This window comes from Bactrocera dorsalis, chromosome 2 (assembly GCF_023373825.1).
Source record: "Bactrocera dorsalis isolate Fly_Bdor chromosome 2, ASM2337382v1, whole genome shotgun sequence".
Taxonomy (NCBI): Eukaryota; Metazoa; Arthropoda; class Insecta; order Diptera; family Tephritidae; genus Bactrocera; species Bactrocera dorsalis.
This window is the reverse complement of record NC_064304.1, coordinates 31,048,544-31,076,428: the sequence shown is the minus strand read 5'-3', so window position 1 is coordinate 31,076,428 and position 27,885 is coordinate 31,048,544. Positions and strand designations below refer to the sequence as shown.

General features: G+C 30.4%; 1 protein-coding gene across 2 annotated transcripts; it reads left to right on the top strand.

The window, feature by feature from the left end:
- Nucleotides 1–26,236, top strand: LOC105231877 (venom allergen 5). 2 transcript variants are annotated; one of them, XM_011213376.4, is made up of 6 exons: nt 1–806; nt 20,469–20,669; nt 23,372–23,532; nt 23,842–23,939; nt 24,199–24,336; nt 24,476–26,236. In XM_011213376.4, the coding sequence occupies exons 1-6, from the start codon at nt 716–718 to the stop codon at nt 24,693–24,695; spliced, it is 909 nt and encodes a 302-aa protein (XP_011211678.1). In that variant the 5' UTR covers nt 1–715; the 3' UTR covers nt 24,696–26,236. The 2 variants fall into 2 exon arrangements, with proteins under 2 accessions (XP_011211678.1, XP_011211676.2); XM_011213374.4 differs by having other exon boundaries at nt 4–806; nt 24,199–26,235.
- Nucleotides 26,237–27,885: the final 1,649 nt, after the last annotated feature.

Below are 27,885 nucleotides of genomic sequence, written 5' to 3'. Positions count from 1 at the left end.
TTGTCGTCAGTGCGTCGTCTCCACTGCGTTTTGTGCGCTTAATTTCACTCTTCTTTTTGCGGCCACACACTTTTCAGTGGAATTGATTTGTTGGGTGATATAAAAGCGTACGCCAGCCGCGTACGGCCAACCATAAGACGCCTTCAAGTCTAGCTGACTGGACACGAACGACGAGAGTGGATATTGGAATTACATTGTCTGTCTTCGTTGCGTTCGAATAAATTTCTGGCGTATAAAAAATTATTAAATTACTGATTTGTGAACAAGTTTGAAAATATTTTTTTGAAAAAAAAAAAAAACAAATTAATGAAAACTGGTGCAGGCATTATTTGAAAGAATTAAAAACCAAGTTTTGAAAACAAAAATTAAAAGTGTGTTCAAAATCAAAAAAAAGGTCGAAGCAGCAAAAGCAAAATTGATCTTACGAGTATTTATTTTGTGAACCTTTGTCTTTAAGTGTTAAGAAGAAAGTCTTATAGCGCAGTGTGCTGTAATCATACAAAATAAAGCTAAAAAGTGTTAGTTTACTTGCACAAGAAAAATTAACTCCGTAAAAGTGTTCAAAGTCGGCGTTGGAGGCGTGCGGAAAAACTAAAAAAAAAAAACAACAAAAAGAAAACTCGTGGAGAAAGCAGCAGCAAAAGTGTTTGACAACAAGCAGTGAAGCTTGATTTTTACAATAATAAGAAGCAGCAGCACATAAAATATATTTATAATGGAAATATTGCCGCAAAAATATCTACTACATGCAGCGCTATTGCTGGTGTCCTGCAGCGTGGCCTTGGCGTGTCGCGGACAATTATTGGGTAAGTGAGCAAATCTCTAAAAGGCGTATAAAAAATATGGGTTTTATAGCCTAGTATGTGCTACTGAAAGCTTATAATTTATATTTTTAGCATTAAAATGCGTTTGAAATTTCTTACAAAAATTAATTTTTTAAAAAGTTTTCATGATTTAACTTGAGTGTAAATTCGTTATAATTATTGTTATTATATTTTTTAAAATAATTTTTTGTAGACCTGCGCATTTCCTACAAAGCTATAAGTTTTCCGATTTATAATGATTTTTTTTTTTTTTCCTTGAGATATTATAAAAAGAAAATAATTGCCTTCAAATAATCAAGTTTTGACATCTTCATATCTTTTAACCTGTCACGTTTATGAAAAAGTCGTTTTTTTAAGCATTCAATTTCCTACAAAAGCTATGAAATGAATTATTTTTTTAAATAGATGAAAGCGAGATTTGAATTTTCTTATCAGATAACAAGAAAAAAAATAGGAAACTGCAAGGGAGAGGATCTTCTCGTTACAGTTAAGCGCTTATACTTCGAAAGACTTTCCTAGAGGTTCTAAAATCCTAGCTTTCACAATACCAGACGAAAAAAATTAATTTTTATCCACAAAAAGTATTCATTTTTTATATATATTTGCATATAGAATCATAAACGAAGAAATTAGTACAAAAATTCTTTAAAACTGAAAATTAGTTGTTTAGAAGATTTCAAGTAATACACTATATTATTCTAGAAAATAATTAAATATATTTTTAAAATAACGTTTTAAATACTAAAATCAATTTATTATGCTAAAAAAAAATTATTAACATTAATAAGAAATAATATTAAAAATAAAAAAATATGAAAAAAATTTTAATATTACAATATCATCATAATATAAATAATATAGATAAATAAAAAAATTATAACAAAATTGCTAATAATAAAAAAGTAATATAAAATAAAAAATAAATAATAATTATAAAAAATTGCCAATAAAATGCCTATTCAACTATTGGAAAATATTACTATTCTTATTTAAAATTTTAATAGGCACTTAACCAAACTTCTTCTACATCCACAACCCTTTTCTGTCTGCCTAAAACTAAATTTAATTTAAATAAATTGTAAAAAATTCTAACCTATGACAAGAAATCATAAACAATTTAAAATGCATAATTCATATTTCTTGCAAATTTATGTTTACTAAAGCGTTTAAATTGAAATTAAGTCAAACTTGTATTGAACAAAAATAGTATTTTGCACAGAAACCTGCTTCTGAGCGACTCATCAAAATAAATCGCCCGAATTTATCGCTACAAAGTGCAGATAAAATCGAAATAATTTAAAAAAGACCAGCCAGCGACTTCTAAGCACCAAGCACCTGCCGAAAAGCCGGCTGTTTAGTATCGGTTAAGCTTAGCTTGGCAGGCGCGCAAAAGCCAAAGCATACAGACAGCGCGACATTTGTTGGCTGCTTGTGTGCTGTGTGACATTTGAGTATACTAAAATATCGCGCTTATTTGTAATTCACGGGATCTGCATGAGTTTTAGCTGTTTTTTCTCGTCCTAAATTAACAGGTTTTCGCTAAATATACCCGATTCCCCAATACATTCGCCGCCCAATGTGCGTAACATGTGTGTACATATGTATGTGCAGCCACTCGGTAACTGTGTTAACACCGCACGGTGACACTCTTTAAATTACCTTCGGTTTATGCTTTGCAAAGATACTTGGTTTCATTTGGTATTCAGTTCGCCCGAGTTGTCCAATTTCGTTTTTTTTTCGCCTGATGATTATTCTACATAATGTTTTCTGGAGTTCTTCTATTTTTTAGTATATGCAAATTTATTTGTTTCCACTAATTTTATTCTCTTATTTTGCTTATGTTAATTTTGTTATTACTCTGCTGTTAGCTTTCGTTTTATTGACACGCCATATTTAGCCAGATATATGGCCAGATGTAAGCTGCTTACTTGATACGATCACACTGTCTAATCTAGTCTGTGGCGAATTTTTGTAGCAAAACCTGTGATATATTTTGGGAATAAATAGTCTACCTTTCTTATATGCTTTTTATTTACTACACTGGTCTTAATTTCTTACTTTTATTATCAAATGACGCAGATATCGTAAGCTGATCCAATTTGTTCAGACATTGCGTTATTTTTGATTTAGTCTGCGTTTTAATTTCCATATATCAATGTTTCCTCTTTATAATAGGAAATTCTCCACAATTAAAAGTTATAAAATATCATTTTATTTGAAAAATATCGTCACCTAAAAAGCAAAAAAAAGGCTACATCACTTTTCATAAGTTTAAAGGCGAAGGAAAAACGATAAAATAGAAACCACTCATACTGCAAGAAAATTTTCAGTTTTGTTTAAGAAAGGGTTATATATCGGTTATATTTGATAACGAAAACTTAAAATATTAAAATAAACAAATAATTTCTAAAGGTTTTTGAACTTAGTGACGAGTTTTATAGATTTGTTCTGCATAGTCAGATTTCAGCAAAAAATTTATGAACTATATGTAGAACCTTACGATTTCCTATAATACTTTTCACTTACAGAACGCTTTAATAAATAAATTAAAATTGTCAACATATTGCATTTGTTGAGGTACTCCAATTTTTGTATGTATATTTTAATGTCAAAGATCTCAAAGCTGGAGGTGTATCACTTATGTATGTATGTAATTGCTTTATAAATAATAATAAAAACAATGGATAATTTTATAATTATTTTTTATTAATTTTTGACAAAAAAAAAATACTTTTAAAATTCAATTTTTTTTTTAAGTTTATTAAATAACTTTTGAATTTTAAAAATATTATTATAATAAAAATTATGGAGAGTAGTAACAAATGCTTATAAAAGGGTCATAGTAAATATGTACAAATAAAATATATAATCATATTTCTAAGTCATATATGCTCCACTTGTAGTTTTATGAGTCAATATTTCATTATTTAACACAATTATCGAAAATTTGCCCTAAAAATACACATTTGTACGCAAATAAAACTATGGCACGTGTCACAAAATAGTAAAATCTGAACTGTCATACATTATTGGTGAGCGTATCTAACAAAACATGTCTAATGGATTTATATAAACACGTTTTTTGAGTAAAAAAATATTTAAGCAATAGGCCACTGCGTGACTTGCATAAAAAATACAGATGTATATATCTAAATTTGCACACATATCACATATACCTATTTATTTATATATACATACTCAAATCGTTTTATATACTTCTACTACTACAACTTCTACATTACTATTACTAAACTTCTATATAGTTATTATACATTTTGATATATTTTCTCATACTTTAAAATTGGCGACATTTTCTGTGCTCGACATATTGCATGCAATTTTTTCCATCGCATACCAAAATCGCGTATATTGTACAAGGTCAGCTAATACACATACTTCTTACCAAAACGATCAATAACATTCTATAACAAAATCGAAAAAGTCTCATTGACGCCAATTTGTCGCCACTTCGTTTTTTTCTATCAGCGCATAAATGTATTTCGAACGAAAGTATTTTTGTCGATTTGCATGCGAGTTTTTTCTATCGCGATTCTCTTTAATTTCTAACCCACCTACCTACTTGATAATGCTAAATAATCCGCCAACTATTAATATTCCAAGCGCGCTAAGTATTTTGGGGCGTAAATCTACAATTGATTTGGGTGAAGATCTAAACCATTTTGTCGCTTATCATGATGAGCAGCGTTCTGCGAAATTATTTTACGGTTGTCGCATGATACATATACTTCTTTACGAAACATGCGACTTGCTATATTTTTTTAATTTTGTAGCTGCGATTTGATTGATTGGAGTAATCGCTTGCTGAGCATAGACTCACGTTTTGTCAGTGCTGCGCGCTGTGGCATATTAATTATTTAATATCTCACAGAATAAAAAAAAACTGCATAATTCGCGAGAATAAGAACGAAAAGCATTGCAAAAAAAATATTTATTTTTAATATACATATATAGGTAAAAAATTAAAAATAAACAAAAAAAATAAGTATATAAAAAAACATAAAAAAAAAATAAAAAATATTATAAATTATTAAAAAAAAATTTATATAATATTAAAAAAATTTTATTTACTATTTTTATTTGTGGTTTTTTTTTATATTTTTTCTTTTTTTTTGGTAGTTTTTTTATATTTTTCCCTCTAAAATTTGTCAACTTCTTTTTCCTTTCTTTTTGCTGCCTGAGCTTGCCCGTTCATTTAATGTATGCTGTTTAGAAAAACCTAAAGTTTATTGACTCAACGTGTAAGCCGACTGGCACTTGTTGTTTTGTTGCCTTTGGCGTATATTTACATTTAAATTTTGTTTGGGAATTTTTTAAAGTGGCCAACTGGTAATAAAATTATGTTAACGAAGGCACGAGCTGTTTTATAAAAATAAAATTACAAAAAAAATTATTTAGAAAAAACTTACTATTTTAAAATTGAAAATAGATTGGGCCTAAAATATATATATTTTTCGATATTTACTATAGGAATATATATATGTATAGTATTTATTTTTTATATAGCGTTTTGTTGACGTCGGTCCAACCGGTTCTATAAAACGCAACGCATTTGCGGTCAGTTTCCATCAGCTTCTTTTTGCTGTTAAAAAAAAAAAATTAATTTTCTAGCTTTTAAGTTGATTTAGTTGCGCATAATTTATGCAAGCGATTTGATAACATTTTAGCAAAGTTAATTTATTTTCTCTTTATAGAAAAAATCAATAGTTCAAGGCGCTCCCTTGAGCTGTTAATGAAATCATTTGAGTAAAAATAAATTTGACTGCCGAAGTAAGCAATATGAACTGTAAAGCATAGTAGGAAATAAAAAGAATATAAAAAGATGAAAAAATTAATAAAAATAGAAAAAGTAAAAAAAAAAATGTAAAAAAAAATTAAAAAAAAAAATAATAAAATATAACGAAAATTAATTAGTTGAATAACTGCTTGAAAAAATTCTACAAATAAGAAAGGTGTGTTCTTGACACCGCATAAAATTATATAACACTCTTATTTGCTTCTCTAGAATTTATTTTCTTCAACGCACCGCTTTGACATTTCAGCCAAATCTGTAAATTATGTCTTGTCATATTTTATGTTAGCATAAATTTAATTAATAAACAATTTTAATATTAATTTTTCTTCTTTACTTTTCGCTTTTTTGTTGCTTCAGCGTCCAGTTCGAGCACTTAAAATTATTAAAATATCGTTTAAAATATGTAAATACAATAAAAATCAATAATTTTCTGTTACGCTCATAATCGATTTGTTATAGGCCATGAACGCGCCTAAGCCAATTACGTCAGCAGTTTAATTTTGATAAATTAATTAGTTACTTTGGCGACACACAGCTTTCAGGTTGCTGGTGTGAAAGAAATCAAATATTTATTAGTAGGAAAAAAGTGATAAATAATGCTGTTAGTGATACTAAAAAATATGGAAAATTTTATTTGCTGAGGGAATTTTTGATGAGGTTTCATTTTGTTCTTTAACTTCTGTGTATTCATGTTTCTAAAAGGATCACTCTAGCAACTGGTCTTCATATTAGGTATCTATTATTTCTTTCATAATGAGTGCTATTTTACTCGTGTTCATTTTAAAATCCATTTTACGGCATATGAAGTGGCTTATATAGACTCGTTAGTGCCATTCCTTTGCATATTTATTTTCGAAAAATATTTTTTACTTGAATTTTTCATATTTTTTGAATGATACATACACATATAGAAGAACATAATATAAAATAATAAATCAATATATTAAATCTTGCAAAGTGGAAGTAATATTTTTTATAATATTTACTATTTTTTTATGTTCATTAAATCTCGCAATTAACCCCATTTGGCTTAAATTTAGCTAACAAGTTTCTATAATTTTGCTAAATTTTCAAAAAGCGCTTGAACTTGAATTCCAAACATCTTTTATGGTAAATGAGATGTCTTTCCTAACAAGCATAACGAAAGCTAAACTGTAAACACTGGAAATAAGTATATAAATATCTATACAAATGCTTAAAAAGCCAAAGTTGGCTAAAAGATAAATTAAAAAAAAAATACTCACACAAATAACCAGCTGATAAAAGCAAATTACAGACTAAGTAGTCTTGAGTTTTGGAAGTTTTCAATAACTCAGCTACCAAGCGACTACTGTGCAGCCCACGCAAGCAAACATACGCTCACACAGAAGCGTTGAAGCATTGTTTATGGCATTACGGTATAAACGCGCAGCAAACAGAGGCTGCAGGCCAATTTAGTGGCTTTAAAATGCACATACATATTTATACACAAAACAGTTTAAACAAATATTGCAAAAACAAAAAAATACAACGCTGCAATTGAGCAGTTCTGCAGCTTTAGAAATCTAAGTAACGCATACTCATAATTTTTTTTAATTTTTATGTCAGTATATAAGTTTGTGCAGCTTGTGTGCGGCTATAAAAATTTGTCTAATAAACATTTGCGCTTGTCACTTGTTATTTGCATGCTCATATATATAGAAATAAATATTCGTACACATATGTATGTATGTAGTTGTGCACTTGTGTTTGTTTACAGCTACTCTTGTCATGTCGAATAAGCGGTTTACAAGGTAAATGACAAAACTGATTGAAGCCAGCATCAAGCGTGCTTAAATAAGTGAAGTATTGCTTAAAATAAGTTAGAAAAATAAACAAAAGCACAATGCGCTAATATGACTTACAGCTAAACAAACTTGCTTGAGGTTTTGTTCTATTGACATACTAAAAAACTAAAAAACTTTGCGGTAGACGAAAACGCATAAATGTTAACAAACAAACAAACAAAGTGAGGTGTGTAGTCATAAAATTAGAAATAAACATGCAAATAACTGTGTATATATATATATATAAAAGACAGTATACTTATATAAAGATCTATCACAACAAAGTAAAAAGTAATTTATCTGCACAGGTTTACTTGTACCTGTGCTGTGCAGGTCAAGCATAAAATCAAAATAATTTAATAAAAGTAAAAAAAAAATTACAAAAAACAATTTTGCTTATTTAGTGCCCACCAGATTTCCCTAACTTCACCTGCCAACATCAACAACTAACACTTTTAATTAATAATCTTTTATTTTATTTTTTGTTCATCATCCGCCACGGCGCACCGCCTGCCTGTTTGCTTGAGTCTGAAGTCGGAAGTAATTTCTTTTATTTTGACTTATTGTAAGCAATTAGTCAGCAATTTTATTACAATAGCGTTACTTCATGGTATTTATGTATAGAAAATTGTAGAAAAAATACTTTTATTACCTCCGTGAGTGCGCTCGCTTTCATTTGAAGGTCAAGTGGCTTAGAGTTGTTAATGTCTGTTGTGGCTTGTTGTGCGCCACATTTGTTAAATTTATAATTATATATATTATGCATGCTTGTTTGTCTATTGTATACATGTTATAGCGGCATGTTAGTTGCATGTTTTTTTTCTGCCTTTGGCGCCAATTAATTAACACATCATTTGATTTGCAGTTGTGGGTCATTGCGGTTTGTTGGTTAAATCATTTAATAAAGTTCAATTGCTTATGGCTCTGCTTGTTTACAAAGTTATTATATATCTATATACTTTTTATATTCACGCAACATGTTGCTACAAAGTGCAATCGTTTTTTTTGTGTTTTGTACTTTGTGGTGTAAACATTGTTTTTTTTTTATTGATTTGATTTTTTTCTGAGCATGCTTTTTCGTTTTTTGTAATTTTGTGTCAACTTTATTGAGTTTTACGTATATTTGAGCATGTTAATATTTGTTAAATAATGCATAGATTTTATAAAGTCAATATTTTAAATTGATTTTGAAGAAAAACGTTCATCAAATATGCTAAAAAATAATAATTTCTCTGAATTTCTCAGTTTTTATGACTTTATAATTTTTATTAATTTTTATGCATTTAATAATACATTTCTATACAAAAAATATATCTACATAGTGTGTAAGTCGAAGGTTTAATATTTTTTATATTATTGTTATAATGCTTTTTATTACAAAATAAACGGCTTGGCGTGTTTTACAAGTATTATTTGACTTTTTATTTTTTTTTTAATATTTTTTTTTCAATTCTACAATTTTAAAACAACAAACATGTAAAATTTTTTATTCCTAATATTAAGTAATTTTACATGTTTTCAATTTTTTTTGAATTTATATTAATATTTAAGAATTTTTTTATTCTAATTTTTTTTAACTAAATGGTTTCAGATGCTCTTAGCAAGCTCCGAATCGTTCTAATGTTTAAAATTTCCAAGATTTTTTTCATTGAAAACAGCCTTTCTGCTTTTATTCTATTTTATTCCATTAAAAAATAAATATTTTTATATATTAAAAAAAAACATTTGACATCTTTTATGAAAAATTACCTCAATTAAACGCCATTTATTTTGCCTAAATGCTTTTTTTTATTTTTGCTAATTACCGCCACAGTGACTACTCAATTTTCAAAAATCGCTTAACACGTCAAAATTCAATTTAGAATATATGAATTCAATTTGAATATAAAAACAACGATTAGCACAATTGGAATTGGGGTCAATGCATTTTTTGTTTTTACCCAAAGGCTTCACTAAGCTCGCTTACAATGCCATTTCAAGCGATTAGCCCGTCAGCAAAAACAACACAGCAGCATTGCAATTTGAAAAAAAAAAAATGTAAAAACAGTTTAGAAATTGCATTTTTTAGCATTAAAATCAATTTGGTGCATGCAATTGTGTGAGCAGCTCATCTCGTTTTGACAACTAAATTTCACGCCTATAATTGCTATAAATAATGGTCAAGCTAAAAGCTCAGCGAAGCAACATTTACAAAATTGCATTTGTTGTGCATGAAAATTAATACAAAATAATAATTAAAAAATAAAAAAATTATAAATAATAGAAAAATAAAAAAATCAAAAAATATTAAAAAAATGAATAATGAAAAATTGAAGAAGATAATAATAAAAATATATATCAAATTACGAACTGCGCCGCCATTTAGCTTTATACGATCCTTTATTAAAAATAAAAAAAATATATATATATAAAAAAAATAAAAAAAATAAAAGAAAAAATTAAAAAAATTAAAAAAAAATTAAATAACAAAAATAAGAAAATCATAAAATATTAAAAAAAAATAAAAATAATTAACACAAATAAAGGAAAAAGCTAAAAATTTAAATCAATATGAAAACAGCGCCCCAATTAAAATATATTTTAGACAATTTTCCTCAAAAAAAAGAAAACAAAATTTAAATTTATTTTTATATTGTATAAATTGAGATCGTAAAAGCAGGCTCGCAATGAATTTGCTGTTAAATGTGACACTAAGACGCGTTAACGCAAGTGTGAGCTGCAGTTTGAGGCAAACGACATGCGACAGCGGACAGCACACTGAAAAACGGTAGTCGCAGCAGCGATAACAGACACGACTTACAGACCGAAACACCGACCGACAGCTGGGCAAACGTCGGGCGTTCAATCAACCGGCACAACCTCAAAACAGAGCTGACAGTGACCGCGAAAAGCGAAATCTGGTTGAATTTGGGGCGAAAAGGCGACTAACGCGAGCATATAGATGGGAGTATATATATATATAAATATATAAATAGTAAATATGTAATAAATTTATATTTTTGTAAAGCAGAAAATTAAATTTTTTAAGTCTTAGTAAGGAAAAATCGGCGTTTTTGAAGACAAACTCTAAAGTGAAGTGCACAACTCTCATTTGCCCTCAGCTAAGACGCACGCATGGTTGGCAACTCGTGCTAATAATGCAATTAAAGGCACAATTGGTAGCTATCAAATGATAAATGAGAGTGCTGCAAGCATACAAATTGAAGATAAATAATAATATTAATAACAAAAACAACAACAACAGTCAGTCAGTCAGTGCACAGTACTCTGCCGGCAGCCTAGCCGTCTGTAAGCTGACAGCAATGCGCTCGAAAGTGCTTTAGTATAGCTGAATAAATGAGTTGCATATTTATCAAAAGCTAAAACAAAAGCCGGCAAAAAAGTGAAAAAATAAATGAAAGAAAATGAATAAATAAGTTCAAAATTGTGCCGCTAAGCGGATGCGAAATCAAGGTTGACCAGCTTAGCTATGGTGTAGCGGCTGCATGCCACGCATGCGCAGACGCGCTTTCGCACAGCAAAAAATGCGCATTTTTATATTGTATTTTATATCAGCACTCGTTCTTTTTTCGCTTTTATCATTATTATTTTTTTTTCTGATTGCTTCAACTAAGTAAAATTAAGTTGAACGCATCCGTCATTTGCCACGACTGACGTAGTTACCACTTGTTAACATATTGTCGGCACTCTTTACACGCTTGAACAATTGCGCTGTTGCATTTTGATCGTTATCGCGAATGCTCCAAGCAAACGGAACACGGCTTAAGCGCGCGCGCGCTCCTCCTCGTCGTCGTCGTCGTCTGTGTATCAACAACGAGTTTGTGGCTTAAGTCATTTGTTTCGCCGGACGCACTGCGTGGCTGCAGCGGTCCTTAATTTTTTTTGTTTTTGTGTTTTTTTTTTTCTTATTTTACGCGTTTTTTTGCACAGCGCTAAACGTCTCGGCCCTTATCAAGCGATCATTAATGAAATGCCATGACTTACGCTGCTCGTTGAGGCTTGAAAAAGGGTGAATTTAAGCGATAAAAATGTTAAGCAGCGCGATAAGGTGCCGCGCGTTCAGCCGGCTGTGCGGTGCATTCAAATTGTAGCTGTTGAAATTTTTATGTCGCATTGTTGGCCGCAAACAAATTAAGAAAAAAGTCTATAACAGCGTTATTTTGCCTTATTATATTGGCGGAATTTAAACGACATTTTTATGTGTAATTTGTCAACGCAAAGCAGTGTGTTTTTTTCGAAAATTTTCGGTTTTTTTTGTGCGACAGTAAGGCTCAGTGACGTATGCCACCAAATGTGAGGCCATTAACACTTTTTCCCTAATGATAAACTGTTTTGCATAATTAATTCATGTGACGTATGAAGTTGAAACAAATTTTTTTTGGAGCAAAAAATATTTATTATTTAATAGCCTTTGGTGGAGTTAAAGAATAAATAAACTTGTTTTGTATGAAGTAAAATTTTTTAGATTTTTAAAGTAAGAATATGGCTCAAAATCTCTTTTCTAGTTTTTTTTATAATTTTTTTAATAAGTCAAAAAAATTTGGTTACCAAAAAATACAATCTTATCAGATGATATGTGTATATTAAGCAATTAAATTGTTATGAAAACTGTTTTTCTGAAAATTTTTAACAAAAAAGTCGATTGTACAGGTGGTTTAGTATAGGCTACTATAACTATTTAACTTTTTAGATACAAATAACTCGAGAAAATTCGAAAAAAAATTTTTTCTTAAAATATGTTTAATTTTTTTTCCTTTTCAAATGCCAGTTTAGAACCAAGCTCCGAGCTTTCATATCTCACACTAACCTAAATGCATGCCCCCATACATTGCACTTCTGCCCAAACACTCAAAGCTTTCATACCGCTTTATACACGCCTGGAACTAACCAGTTTCCTTTGTACTAAAAACTGCGCCTTGATTAATAATCCGGTGACAATTTGTCTGCAGACGAACAAAAACAACGTGTGTTAGTAAAAATAGCTAAATAATAGGAAAATAAATGTGATTTGGGAAGTGTAATAATGAAACCAGAAATTAATGAGCCGGAAAAAAGCTACAATATCAAAAGATAAAGCCGGCCGATCATCTATTATACACATATATATTTTTTCTTCATATGTGTACATATGTATGTGTGTACCTATCAAAAAGCAACCAAATCTACTTGGCATCAATTGCTGTCCGATTCGTTCATAAATCAACAATAAAAGAGGTTGGCACAAAAGCAATAAATTGATAGAAATTAAGCAAATCTGGCAGAAGATGACTATAGAAAAAAAAAATAATAATAAAAAAAGAATATAAAGAAAATTTATAAATACTGAAGAAAAAATAATAATGAAAACAAAAATAATGAAAAAAAAATTTAACTGAGCATGCAAAATGCTGCAATAGTGTGAAAATGTAGTCGGTGAGAAAAATTATATAATACGTAAAAAAGCAGAAAAATAAATTACACAAGAAAACTATAAAAAATTATAAAACCCTTAATTTGTAAAAAATAACGGTATATACTAATATAAAACAAGTGAGAAAGCGCTAAGTTTGGGTATAACCGAAGATTTTATGCTCTTGCAACCTTCAAGTACATAAGTCTTGTGAGTTGTATGGGCTCTGCAGCTTTCAATATTTTCTTTATTTTTTTTTTTGTTTTTGTTAAATTTTTTATTCTGTTTTTTGTTATATATAAATATATATTGTATTATTTACTTTTTAATTTTTTTTCCAACACTTTATTCCACATTGTCCGAACTATTGTGCAAACACAATAACAAATACTATTGACAGTTGGCTAGTTGAGTAAATGACTGATGTGTGGATATAGAGCCAATTGTTATTGCTTGGAGTTAATTTAGCAAATGCAAATCAACATTTATTTCCATTATTATTTTTATTTTTTGTGCGACGCGTTTGCGGTTTCGCCTACAAATGAGTAGCAGAACAGAAGAAGCTTGCAAAAAAATATAATAAAATAAAATTGTATAAATTAGCATTCTTGTTATTCTGCTGAAATAGTAAAAAACATAGAAAATGAGGTGTGTTCTCTAAAACTGAGACATTCTACAGGCTTCGCTGGCATTTCTTATACACTGAACTGCGTTTAGTTAAGTTTCTCATGAAGTTTTTAACACGCAGAAGGGGACGACGTATAGTTTTTGAAATATTAATCTAAAATTTTGTAGACGGCCTTTTCTCTCTAAGACCTTTTCTCCCCAAGAAACTGCTGATTTGTTGGAACCGCCGATATCGAACCACTATACCATATAGCTGCCATACAAACTAAACGATCAAGTTTAAGTGCTTGTATGGCATTTTTTTAATTGACGTTCTATCTTCATGAAAATTCGCATGGATTAATTTTCCGAACATTGAAATAATCTCCGAGAAATTTGTTCAGATCAGATTACTATAACATATAGCTGCCATACAAACTAAACGATCAAGGTGAAGTGCTTGTATGGAAAGTTTTTTTAATTGAAGTTTTATCTTCATGAAACATTATTATATTTATATTACATATTATTCTCGAAAGCAACTATACAAACTACGAAGAAATTATTCAGATCTGTCAGCACCAAGTTCTTGTTTGGAAACTTTTTTATTTGTGAAGGGTATTATGACAACCGAAGTTAATATTTTTTATACTTTTATTTTTATTTTCTGTTTTTTTTTTTTATTAGTTTTATTTCTGTTTTGTTTATTTTGCTTTCGTTATATTTTTTCAAAGCAGTTTCTTCTACCAACCTGCTTCGCTAGTTGAGTTGTGACAACACGCGCCTGTCAACATTTTAGCTGGTGCCGATGTTTCAAATACTAATTGTACTAGTTTACGCTAACTGTTTCATTCAAATGAGACAACTAAATTAATCTGCTTGCTTACACGCTATATTAAGGCTTCAGAGCATTACATATTGTCGTATTAAATTTTGGTCGAAAGTGTTTGATCTTTATTATGCTGACTTTTCATGACTTATATATAATGGCTTACACTTTAAAAAATTTAGTTTTCTTATTTAAAAATATAAAACACAAGTGTGTCTTTGTACGTTAAGTATACTTTCTAGCGGCTGCTGAAAAATTAAATAAAAAAATTATTTTCAGAGAGTTATCATCGTTTTTCTTTCCGTGGTAGCAAAAAAAAAATGTATTTATTTTATTATGCTAATTTTCTGCTAATGATTTCAGTTCAACAAATCCTTAACTACAATTTTTTGCTAAGAACAGGCAACTCTCTGCCACTGAAAAATGTGTTCATGCAAAACTTGTGTATACTTGTATAATACGAATTAAGCGGAACCATTTTATTTAAATAAACAATTTTGACCCTGACTAAATCAACGGTACTTATAGTAATGTCATTGTCTCGCGACAAAAAATGAGGTAGTCACCAGAACAGCAATAAATAAGTAATCATAAATGATGTATGATAAGGAAATAAGCAAAGCATAATCGCAGATAAGCACAAAATTTATATATAATTCTATGCATGCAAGTAAAAATTGATTTGTGCATATTTATTGACTTATGGGAATTACTAAAGCTAAAATTTGCAAATAAAAAAAAAAAAGTCTACATATGCAATTAGTAGCGAAATAGGCGTGTAAATGAGATTTCTGCGCATAAAAAATAATAAAAAAAAATTTAACTAAAAATAAATATATATTAATAATCAAATAGTTATTTTTAAAGTTTTTAACGGCAATTTTTTTATTATTTTTTCATTAATTTTTATACTGAAACTTGTTTTTAAAATTTTAATATTTTATTAAATATTTTGTCAGGAAAAATTAAAACATACTTCACAAGTAGTATTTGGTTTTCAAAAAATTTTTTTTATAGAAATGTTTTTTTTTTAATATAAAAATGAAATTTAATCGAAAAAGGAAAATAAAATTTTAAAAATTTTTCTTCAACCACAACCACTCTTTTTCATCGAGGAAAAATTAGAATACTATATCAGAAGTATTATTTTGTCAGAAAAATTTAAAATATACATCAGAGATATTATTTAAAAATATATATTTTTACACAATTTTGGTTTTTAAGCAAAACAAAATGTCATCGGAAATGGGAAATTTTCGAAAAGTTTTCTGAAACCACAAACGTTGTTTTGGTTGAGAAAATATATCAAAAGTGACCCTAGTCGAGCCAATACCATCGCGTAATACTCCCTTCTGTTTCATTTTGCAAAATAAAATTTAGAAAATCGTTAACTTCGATTACACCTAATCTAAAAGACTTTAAAATATCTCGTCTAATAAAAAAAGCTTTCCACACAAGCACTTTTCCTGATTTTTCTGTTCGTATGGCAGTTACATGTCAGTTACAATAAGTTTTATACAATTTCTTCGGAATCTTCGGAGATTTTGGTGATGCCTTAGATAGTAACCTATGCCGAAGATATCTCATCAAATGAAAAAGTTTTTCATGCAAGCACTTTAATCCGATCGTTCAACTTGTATGGCAGCATTATAGTCGTTCGATATTAGCAGTTCCGACAAATGAGCTGTTGAAGAGAATCGATCGATATCTCAAAAACTGACTTAATAATTCGAATTACAGATGTACGGATAGAAAGACGAATAGCTAGATCGACTCAGTCGGTCATATTGATCATTTATATATGTATATAATCTTTTTTAGGTATTACAAACTTCGTTGACAACTTAACATATCCTGTTCAATATATCGCGTGTAGTATTGATTTTCAACAATTTCTTTTTTTTTTCAAATTATAATAATTTCTTTCTGAATTCAACGCATTGCATACATTTTTCTAAAAATATTTTTTACAACGAAACTCAATTTCGAGATATTTTTTTTAATTAATTAAACTCAAATTTTTTTTTATTCTTAATGGTAATATTCTTCAAATAATTTTCACTACTTTTCTTTAATTATATTATATTTTGTAATATTACATATATACTGCTAAAACCACACGTTTCCCATATATTCGAAAAGCATATGTATGTAGGCATGGTAACGTGTGAAACACAATCAATAATTGCAGCTACAAGTATAAAGAATGTGGCAGGCTCAACTGCAAATTACGCTCATTAAACGTGCCACAACAGCAGCTCGTATTTCAGAATTTGGCATTTTCGAAAGTGCCAGTCGCGGCTCTTAAACGACTGCAAACCCACAAAGGCAAATGAACAATGAAGGCAAAGCGCTCTCGGCTTCTCGGGCGATAATTTCATTGACCATACCCATTGTACAAGTGAATTATGTACATTATATACACCTATGTATATATGTATACATATAGTAAGCGTTCCCACATGTGCATAGCTGCATGTATGTGTTTGTGTTTGGGCATTTATTATCACCTTACACGCAGTCGCGGCAAATTAACGTAACTTACGAAATCATTTCCTTTTTCTTAGCCTTTTGCGGCCGCCGTGTCTTACGACAACGTTTAAAATCAGAGCAATGAATGGCCGGCTCTTCGACAATGCAATTCGTTGCGCTTCTCAGGTGCACTGCCCGCCGTTGTGTTGCCTTTCCATTCACCGAACTTGCCACCTTCAGTGCTTTCGTATATATTATTTGTCGCCGCGTTGATTATAGTGCAGAGCTCGTGTTTTTTTTTCGTTTTGCTTCTCGCTTCATTCACGCGCTTTCGATATGTGTTAATGTGACTTGCACTATATACATACATACATGTATGTATATAAATATGTATGGCTGTATGGCTGTGGCAAGAAGTGCGCAAGTGTCGAGGCAACATGTTCTCGACGCTTTCGACCCTGATGTCCATGATCATTACACATCAAGTGGCTGTTTAAACTGCCGCTACATAAATATATATGTATGTAAGTGCATGCACGTATGTGCGTAAATGACTTGCACACTTTTTATTTTGCTGCGTTGCGGCTTTTTAATTAAACAAAAAATAATCAAAATCCAGGAAGAGCCCAAAAAAAAGTGAGAATCGTCGCCGCTCACTTGTCGCGACTTTAGCGCCTATTACAACAAATACAAGCTCGATTTATACATATGCACACATGAATACCTACTGTCACACACATATACATATAAATATGTACGTATGTATATGCCTCGCGCACTAGCCTGTCCGTCGCACGTTTCTTGTGTATTTCCAATTCGGTATTCCCAGGAATTCGTCTTCATTACGCGTAACTAGAGCCGGCGGCAGCAATACACACTCTAAGATATACATACACATACAAACACTAAATGCACACTTGCTCAGTTCAAAAGAAGAACAACAACTGCTTACTTAAGCTGCCAGTGTTGCGACAGCACCAATTCCGCATTGAAATATCCACTTGAGCTGCTTTAGTGTCTTCACGCTTAAACCATTTTGTTACGCTTTAATTGCCCGGCAAAACAAGACAATGGCAAGTGTTAAGAATATCTTAACTAACTAGCACGACCGGTAAGGAGCGGTAGACAGATTGGTTCTTATTGAGGGATAGGAAAAAATATGACTTGCTTCTTGTTGTTAATTGTATATATTTTCTAAAATTTTGTTGCAAGGCAAGAAGTGGAGAATTCAATGCTTTGCAGAGAGTTATTTAAAATATGTTGTCGAAATAATATTGAGAAATGTTGCCGAGTTTATATGTAGACCTTGACTGGATAAAAATCAGTGTTCTAGTTTTTATAACCAATTTACTATTTCTAAAGGCAAAAAGCATACTTTTAGCAGTATGTGAATTCAAAAACTGTAAAAAGCTTTCAAAAAGTTAACAGAAAGCTTTGCAAATCACTTTGTAATAGCCAATTTAATATTTCGAAAAATCAGAAGCTTACTTATGGCAGAGTGAATTTAAAAGCTGTAAAAAGCTTCGTAAAAGTTTAAGCAAAGCTCAAAAAGCTTGTTTGTAATAACCAAAATAATATATTAAAGCTTATTTACCGCGGTGGGTAAATTCAAAAGCTTCGAAAAATTTACGCAAAGCTTAAAAAATTATAAATTATTAAATACAAATTTATTTTTTTAAAACAAAAAACTAACTTATAGTATTGTGTGAATTCAATAGCTAAAAAGCTTTGAAAACGTTCACTGAATGCGCAGCAAAGCTTTTTTGTGATAACCAAATTTATTATGTCGAAAGATCAAAAGCTTACTTAGGTTGTGAAATTAAAAGCTTCAGAAAAGCTCAATAACCAATTAAATATTTCGAAAGGTCAAAAACATACTTAGGGCAGGGTGTGAATTCGAAAGCTTAGAAAAAGTTTACGCAAAGCTTATAACAGTAATAAAAGCAAGGCTCAAAAGCTAAAAATACATTTTTAATAACTAATATTTATTACCATCATAAAAAATCAATTCTACATATATGCTAAATCCCTCCTCCATCTGGCTTGCAATTCTGCAGACTGTAAACCTTACTGGCAGCGATCACAAGATTTTTATTGAAGTTTATTTTTGTCGTATATATATAGATGCATACTTGATTGTGTCTGATGAAAAATTACGGGTTTTTATTTTTTCAAATTACATGATCCTGACGCCACCAAGAACCACACCGCTATTCACCTTTAATGTATGCCGATCCGCAGTTGGAACCACGTTTCATATGCTCATGTTGAGCTTTCAGGCTATGCTGATTTCCTTATCACGCTTCAAATTCTTTATAATGAGTTGACATTTATCTACATTAGTAATATTGTTTGTTACGATAGACATTTATTTAAAATGTATTAATAAAGTTTACAGATTTTTTTTTTCCAATGTGACTTACTGACTTGCTGTTGGCGTGTCCTAAAATAGCTCAATGATGTCACTGCTTGGCTTGAACCTAGTTTATCAACTGTCTTTAGGCACATTTACATTAAAAGCTTTTTGAAATCACTGAAATATTGTTTTTTTTTGGCTTTGGGCTCAGTACATTAATCTTCGAAGAGTTGATAAAAAGTTTAACACAAACATTACAACAAACTACAGCTTTCTTCACAGTCCACCGAAGTGGCCGCACTGGCTTTATAAATTTTTGATTACTCTTTCACCGAAAAATTTACATGTGAATGGATTAGCAATCGTTTTAACGGCCTTTGTAAGGAGACAAATGTGTATTTGATTGGTCGCAAGAATGGCTAAGGCAAACGCTTAAATCTTGTAATATGTTAAACAGCTTGGAGTATTTGACGCTGAATAACCGACTGCGAAGCGTGCACTGTTGCCAGGTGACTTAGATTTCACAGCATCTGTTTTTAAGTATTTTTATAATCGCAGCTTGTCTCATAAATTGTGCACACGTAAAGAAAATAAAACTAAACGAATTATAGCAGTAACAAGCGAAGCTGAAATATCAAATGACCAACTTTTTGGAGAAAAGTAATAAAATTTAAAAAGCGCTAATAAAAATATTTTAAGGTAAAAAATTAAAGAAAAAAGTGAATGCCGGTGAAAGAAGTGGCGACTAATGAAGTCGCATATTAAAGTGAATTTAACAGCGCTAATGGCAGATATTCCCATTATTTTGAATTTAGATAGTCTTGAAAGTCTGGAATTAGCGCGCTTATCCCGTAAGAGTGCGCATGCGCAGGCATTCTGCACAAATTAAGCGACGATTAGCGCTCGAACGACACCGGCTTTGGGATAAACCCAATGAGCGCGTTTAGTTGTGTAACACAATGTTTGCACAAATTAAATATTTATAAATATTTTTTTTGTTATTTTTTTAATATATATTTTTTTAACTTTTTCTGTTTTATTTTTTTCACTATTTTTATTTTTGGAATTTTTTTCAAAGCATTTATTTTCGAATTAGGCTCCTTTAACAGAGCGAGCGGTGAAAGAAATGTGGCGGCAAATTATCGTTTTTTTTTTAATATTTTTTGTCTTTCACCATTTTACCATTTGATTATACAAATGAATTTAACTAATTAAAAACAACAAAAACAGCGCCGCTAAACAAGCGCTGTTGCAACATTTAACCGCATATTATGCAAATTAATCCGCCATGTTTTTTGTGATTTTGCTACTTTTAACGGTCATTAAATTAAAATAAATATTTATTGAATTGTATTTTTGCATGTCATTTTGCAGTTTCTGGCCTCTCTAACGGCGAGCGTGAGATCATCCTGCATGAGCACAACAAATTGCGCCAACTGGTGGCAACGGGCCGCTATCCAGGTCAACCGGGCGCTGAAAATATGCGTGAAATCGTTTGGGACGACGAGTTGGCGGCGCGTGCGCAACAATGGGCTAATAACTGCGAATTCCGCCATGACCCCTTGCGAACGATCAGTAAGTTATTGAATACGCATTTCGTATGTCACCACAACAAAAACTAACCGCCATTTTTAATGTTTTCACTGTGTGTTAAACCATTTGTTAATCTAACTATGTTTGCAACTAATACAAACACACTTACTTACAAATATACAGAGAATTGGATGTTCAAAAACAGTGTGTGGGTAATATGTAAAAATTGTTTGGTTTGGCGTTTGTGATTTGAAAAAGTTTCTTAAATATACAAAAACAAAAAGCTTTGGAGGCCTAATTTTACTAACAAAATAATTTTTAATATAAATTCCATTTGCATTGCGGGCTTGCATTTTGGACTTTGCATACAAAAATTTTCGAAAATTGCATTTGGAAAATTTCTAAAATTATTTTTAAGCTTGAAAATGTTGCAAATTTATGACGAGATAGAAATTATGAAATTACAAAATTAATTTTTTTTTTTACTTTTTTACAAAAACTATGTTATTTAATAAAAAAACACATGTTATAATTTACAAATTTTAATTGTTATTTTTTGTATATAAACTAGCTTATAAATTTTTTGATACGAAAAAATTATTTTTACATTTAGAATACTTAAATTTGATGCAGTGTTTTAAATTAAAAATAATATTAATTATTTCAAAATTAAAATAAAAATTAACTATTAATTAATTAAATTAAAAATAATTAGTTATTAAATTAAAATTAAAATTTCTTATAAAAAAATTTTCTTATTAATTAGTAATTTTGTAAGTATAATTAAATCAATAATTTTTTAAATTAAAAGTAATTAAATTGCATAAAAATTAAATTTAAAATAAAAATTAAAACAAATTATTAATTAAATTAAAAATAATTACTTATTAATTTATTAATTAAAATTAAAAAAATCACACAGTAAAATTATCTAATTAATTAGTTAATAGTGATTATAATTAGAAATTAAATTTTTAATTTATAATTATAAGGAAATTACTTTTTTAGTTTTTAAAATTTAATACTTTTCGAAGTATAGTTAACAATTATTTTTTTTTTTATATTTTAATTTTTAGATAATTAACTGTTTTTGTAAAATTAATTAATTATTTAAATTAAAAATAATTAACTATTAACTTATTAATTAAAATTACAAAATCACGTAGTAAAATTTTCTAATTAATTAGTTATAATGAAATGATTAAATTTTTAATTTATTTTAATGAGGAAATTACTTTTTTTCTTATTAAAATTTAATAATTTTCGAAGTATAGTTAAATAATTATTTTATTTTTATTTTAATTTTTTAATAATTATTTTTTTTTAGTAAAATTTATTAGTGAATTAAATTAAAAATAATTAAGTATTAATTTATTAATTCAAATTAAAAAATCGAGTAGTAAAGTTTTCAAATTAATTAGTAGTTAATGATTACAATTTAATAATTAAATTAGCAATTTATTTTATTAATGACATTTTTTTTTTATTTTTTAAAGGTATAATTCAAACATACATTTTTTTTAATTTAAAAATCAAATATTAAAGTTTTCAAATTAATTAGTTAGTAATGAATAAAATTGAATAATTAAATTAGTAATTTATTTTAATTACGAAATATTTTTTTTATATTTCATATTTTCATTTTTAAATTTTACTAAGTTTGTAAATATAATTAAATTATTAATTTGTTTATAAACAATACAAAAACAACTTGCTACATATTTATGAAAAAAGGTATATAAAAATAACACACACTCGACTAGCTTATAAATGTCCGCTTATATTGTCTACAGGACATGTGTAATTAACAGCATGAAAAGCTGATCCATAAATAAACAAATAATACTAAAAACCAAGCAATTACAAATTTGTTGCAAAAAAAGAGTTTCATAAAATATAGAAAAAAAAATATATATACATATAATACATGTGTATATATAATCCTCTCAATCTTAGAGAATGCAAAACCACCATATATAACAAAAAGTAACCGTAACCTTCCATAACCACATAATTCATAACGTTTAATTAATCTTATACTCTAGAAATCCTCCATACCAACAGTCTAATATATCAAATTCCCAGCACGCCGCATGCATGCAAGCACCGTATGGGCACAAAGCAATACGTGGGTATTTAAAAAAAAATCGTAAAAAATGCAAAAAAATTAAAATAAACAAAAATAAAAATATAAATTAAAAAAAAAACTCAAAAAGTAAAAAAAAAAGTTAAATAAAATGCCAAAAAAGTTAAAAAATATTTAAAAAAATACAAAAAAGTACATAAACTCCAATCCGCAACCGGACAAAAGTTCCTACATTCCAAGGGCAACTAAGTGTACCACATTCACCACAGGCGTGTATCTAACCTACTCATGACATAATCTTTTTGTTATATAACCGCAACTTCTGTTTTCTAATATCAAAACTTCAAAAACATAAACCAGAAAATCAACCCAAAAACACCAAATTGTAACTAAAATTGCATGTCTATGTTCCTCGTACAGAGAACGTTTTGTGTGTCTTAACCGTTATATGTTGCACTGAGTTGAATAAATCGCCTTATATGACAAACTGTTATTAACTTGATTTTACTTTTCTTTTATTCTTCCAAACACACACACAATTTTTGTCACTCTGCTTATCTCCATTGCTGCTCTCCTCCCGCTAATGTTCCCGTTCGCTGTTTGCTGTTTTGTGCGCCACCGTTGGATTCACCACTCATCAACAACTTCATCACAACAGATCGCTTCACTATGGGTCAGAACTTGGCGATTATCTGGAGCACAGCACCGCTCGATGCCTCCGACGGCGATTTCCCATCACGCATCCAAAGCTGGTTCAATGAGGTGCAAAAGTACTCATTTGGCGATGCTTGGTCACCGAAGACTGGTCATTACTCTCAGGTAAGTGCATGAATAGTGGGTCAAAAGAATTATAAATGTGTTATACCGTGTAGAATATACACCTCGAGGCTTCACAGTGCTACGAGTGATGAGGAGCGTAGTTCATATTTTTATTATTTTTTAAGTTATCTTCAGATTTTCATTCTCTATTACATTTCAAGTAAAAACCTTGGTCATGTGTGTCCTATCACATGTTCCACAAGTTTAGTTCTTCGATTTTCATAGCAGAATTTTTATTTATTGCCATACTTTAAGCTTAAATTTCATTTATTTTAATTTACTAATTATTTTTTTTGTCCATCTTTTCAGCTGGTCTGGGGTGAAACAAGTTTAGTTGGTTGCGGTTTCTCTGAATACAAAGACTCAACCAAATATAACAAGCTGTACGTTTGTAATTATGGACCAGGGTAAGTAAAAGTAATTAGGTAATTTGTATACTTAGTTATCAAGATTAAGTTTAACTAATTATTCATAAAACTGAAAGGTTTTTTTTCGTTTAGTACATTTTTTTCGAAACTTTTCCTAAAAATACCTAAATCTCTAACAGTTACTTATCAGTTAAGAATAGCTTTAAAAATACACATACCCCTCAACTTGTTTTCAAACATAACTACATAAACTCACATTAACACTACAACAACAACATTTTTAATTTTCTCATTTTAGTGGAAACGTCGTCGGTTATAATCCGTATCAGGTAGGTAAGCCATCATGTGCGACATATGGCTTGCGATCGTCAGCGCGTTATCAGGGCTTATGCGCACCATCGGTAGCGCCAGTTGTTAGCGCCAACGCCATTGACACGTATGAGTACAAACAAACTAGCAACAACAAAAAAATCCCATATGCAACGCAACCAGCTACAACATCAACCTCTTCTTCTTCTTCTTCTTCCTCCTCCTCCTCCTCCTCTTCTTCCTCCTCTGTATATTCTTCCAAACAGGCGACGCACACATTTGGTCAGCGTAAGACCGCAACAACAAACTCCGCGTTTAGCGCCACACTACACAAGGCTACAGCAACAACAACAATCACAAGTGGCCACAAGACGTACACAACTCAGACCGGTGGCAGCAGCAGCAACAAATACAAGAACAAGCTCGAGGCATATCGCCCGTCCACAAGCGAATTCCAGAGGTCCGTACAGAAGCACACCATTCTGAGGACCTACCTGGCCAATCCCAATTTGAGTGAGCAACAATTGCAGCAGGAGGCACAAAAGCAACAACAACAAAATGGTAATGGCGATGTCGCCACCGAAGTATACGTTTTCGACGAAAGCAAACAACAACCACAGCAAATAGCAGCCAATACAACACCGCAACCGGCTAAGCGCGGCTGGAGTCTCTTGACGTGGCGTGGCTAAATCATTTTGTGTGTGTGTGTCCAGTGAGTGGTTCGCCTGCCGTTACTTATGTAATGATCGTGCAGCGACCATTATAGTGCATAATTGGAAGGGCGTTTAGGTTTCTAAAGTTGTGGAAATATTTTTAATGTCATTTTGTGGCAATTGAAAACTTCAATACGATTACTACTGTGTAGTAACGTCAAATATGTGTGCCGCTTCGCAACTAAATTTATTGAAAAAATTATAAGAAAAAATGCCAGAAAAAATACTTTTTTTTACTATGTGCCCTTCTGTTGTTGTATTGCCATTCAAATTGTATTTGTAATTAGTGACTATTGATAAAACAAAAATATATTAATATTAACGAAAAATTTATGAATTTAGAATTCACACAGCTTTCATTAGTTAGTAAGTAGCGCGCTCGCTAGTTAGTTCTAAATACAAACTATTACATTTATTTAGTCTAAACAATCGTCAAATTTTTGTCACAGCCACTCAAAAGTTCACAACTGCCAAACACTGCCCATAGCCACGTCACTTCAAGCCAACAACAACAATTTTCGCTTTTCGAAAGCCGTGAAGCATAATCTCCAATAGACTCTATAGTTACAAAATTTCAACGCCTTAACTCAGGGCTTGCCATCATTTGCTCTTATATGAATCTACTCTTCATATAATACATAGATGCATAACTATACACATACATATCTGTATACATGTCTTAACAACACGCCATATCTCAGTTGACGACCGATTTTATGATACCGCCATTTTACTGCCGAAAACTGCCACCAGCGATCAGCATCTAAACATACATATACACACAAATATTATAATTCATAAACTATCATTTTAGTATTAGTAAGAGTTAAGTAAAGAAAATACATACATACGCATATGTACATACATAATATACAAAACTATGTAATCGCCTATGATACGAATGTTTGTATCAAACGTTTGTACCCACATTTGACTAACACATGCATACAGTACACACATACTATGCAAAACAATAGTGACTAAAGCAAAAACATAAAACATATACATACGTACATATAATATTATATACATATGAAAGCATGTTCAAGTATGTGTATGCTAAATTTGCTGAATACCATTTAGTTTAGTTATAAAAAGAGAATGTGCAAAGAGTTTTGCATAAATACCGCATGCGATTTTTTTTAATAAAATGACACTTGTAGATTTTAATTTTCACCGCCATTTTTATGCAAAACCCTTTGAAATGAATTATTTGTAAACATTAATGCAATAGTGATAATTTTTAAGCAAATATTGTGTGAAGTATTCTTGCGGAAATTATAGTAATGCATTATGAATAAAATATATATTTAATTATCTAAAAAAAATTGTTTGTTTGTTTTAATAAATATTTTGGAAGTTGTCTTAAAAAAATCACTTTTCGATGCTGGTGGACCGGGGTAGGTAAAAAATTTGATGCCGATGTATTGGAGATATTTCAAACAAGAATCACTTCTGAGCGCCTGATACAATCCGACAAATTAACGTAATGATTGATTTTTCTAAGTTTCGAAGAGTGTGTTTGCATTTTTTTGATACAGAAGAGTTGCCTAGCTTAATGGGGATTTCATTTACGTTTCCAATTTACACACATTATAGCCAAGAGTAGGGATCAACAAAAAGCTATAGGATAAAAAAAAATTTCAAAATAAATTTCCAAAAAAAAATATTCAAAATTAATTTACATAAATAAGAATTGATCCATTTCCAGGTTCCCTACTTTTTTTTAAAGAAAAAACACAGAAACTTCAAATTTAATAAGAAATGTTTATTATCATTCGATAGAACATTCTTTAGCATTTACTTTTTGAAGATTATCTCTTTCAAATTTTGGCAACGTCTCAGATGGTCCATCCGTTGAATCCAATTTTCGATGACTTGTTCGAGTATTTCGACTGGTAGCTGGCAAATGACTCGCGTGATGTTTTGCTCCATGGCCTGAATCGAAGCGTGAATGCCCGCATAGACTTTAGACTTTAAATATCTCCACACGAAAAGGTCTAACGTTGTGATATCACACGATCTTGCCGGTCCATAACGTGAAATTATCTGCTCAACGAAGTGTTCTCTTAATAAATCCATTGATTGATGCGAAGTATGGGAAGTGGCGTCGTCTTGTTGAAACCAAATGTTGTGAAGATCACGAGCTAGTAGGTAATCATGGTAACGGTTACGTTCTCACTGGCATCATTTTTAAAGAAATAGAGACGATGATTTCATCGGTACATAAAACACACCAAATCGTTGGTTTTTCTGAATGAAATGACAGCTATTGAATCATTTCAGGTTGCTCTTCGTCCCAAATGCGACAAAAAATGTTTTTCCTCAACCTATAGCAAAGATATTTCAATGAATATTCTTATTCCTGTCGCTTTGTGTACTAAAATTGATTTTAATAAGCTAGCGGCATGAGGTAATTAAAAAAAAAATGGTATGCAGAAATGTTGCCCTCGCGATGGCACTCAGTAAGAAATTGTCAAAAAAATTATACCGCTACTGGTTTTCGAGATATTCCGGAAAAACCTTTCTACAGCTGCTTGCTGGTCTCTTCTGGGCGCCTAGTACGGTTTGCCAAATTAGCGTATGGTTAATTTTATCTGAGCGCTTGGCAGGATGTGTATGAGTGACAAGTTTATTGTGCACTTTTAGGCGCACATATGAAAGTACACACGGCTAAGCCACCTGATGCAGCAGATTAAAAATTTTAGATGTTGCATACTTTTAGGCGCATTTCCAGCTATATTCGAGAATGTCATTACTAGGTAAATAGCAGGATACATTTTTTTGATGCAAACTTATTGTCCAAGATATGCAGTATGATAGTTTAGAAAACTAATTAATTTTTTTTCGGAACGGACCCGGATTTTTACGATTTTTATACGTCCACGGATTTGCAAATCGGCAGCATTCCGCCAAATTACTTCAGAAATGTTTTCTGTTGCTGCAAAACAACAACAGAAAAA

Bases quoted from the DNA above. Each gene is read 5' to 3' on its own strand.
- LOC105231877 (XM_011213374.4), top strand. From the start codon at position 716: ATGGAAATATTGCCGCAAAAATATCTACTACATGCAGCGCTATTGCTG. The intron at 23,533-23,841 runs GTAAGTGCATGA...CCATCTTTTCAG, and splicing joins AGACTGGTCATTACTCTCAG to CTGGTCTGGGGTGAAACAAG. The intron at 23,940-24,198 runs GTAAGTAAAAGT...TTCTCATTTTAG, and splicing joins GTTTGTAATTATGGACCAGG to TGGAAACGTCGTCGGTTATA.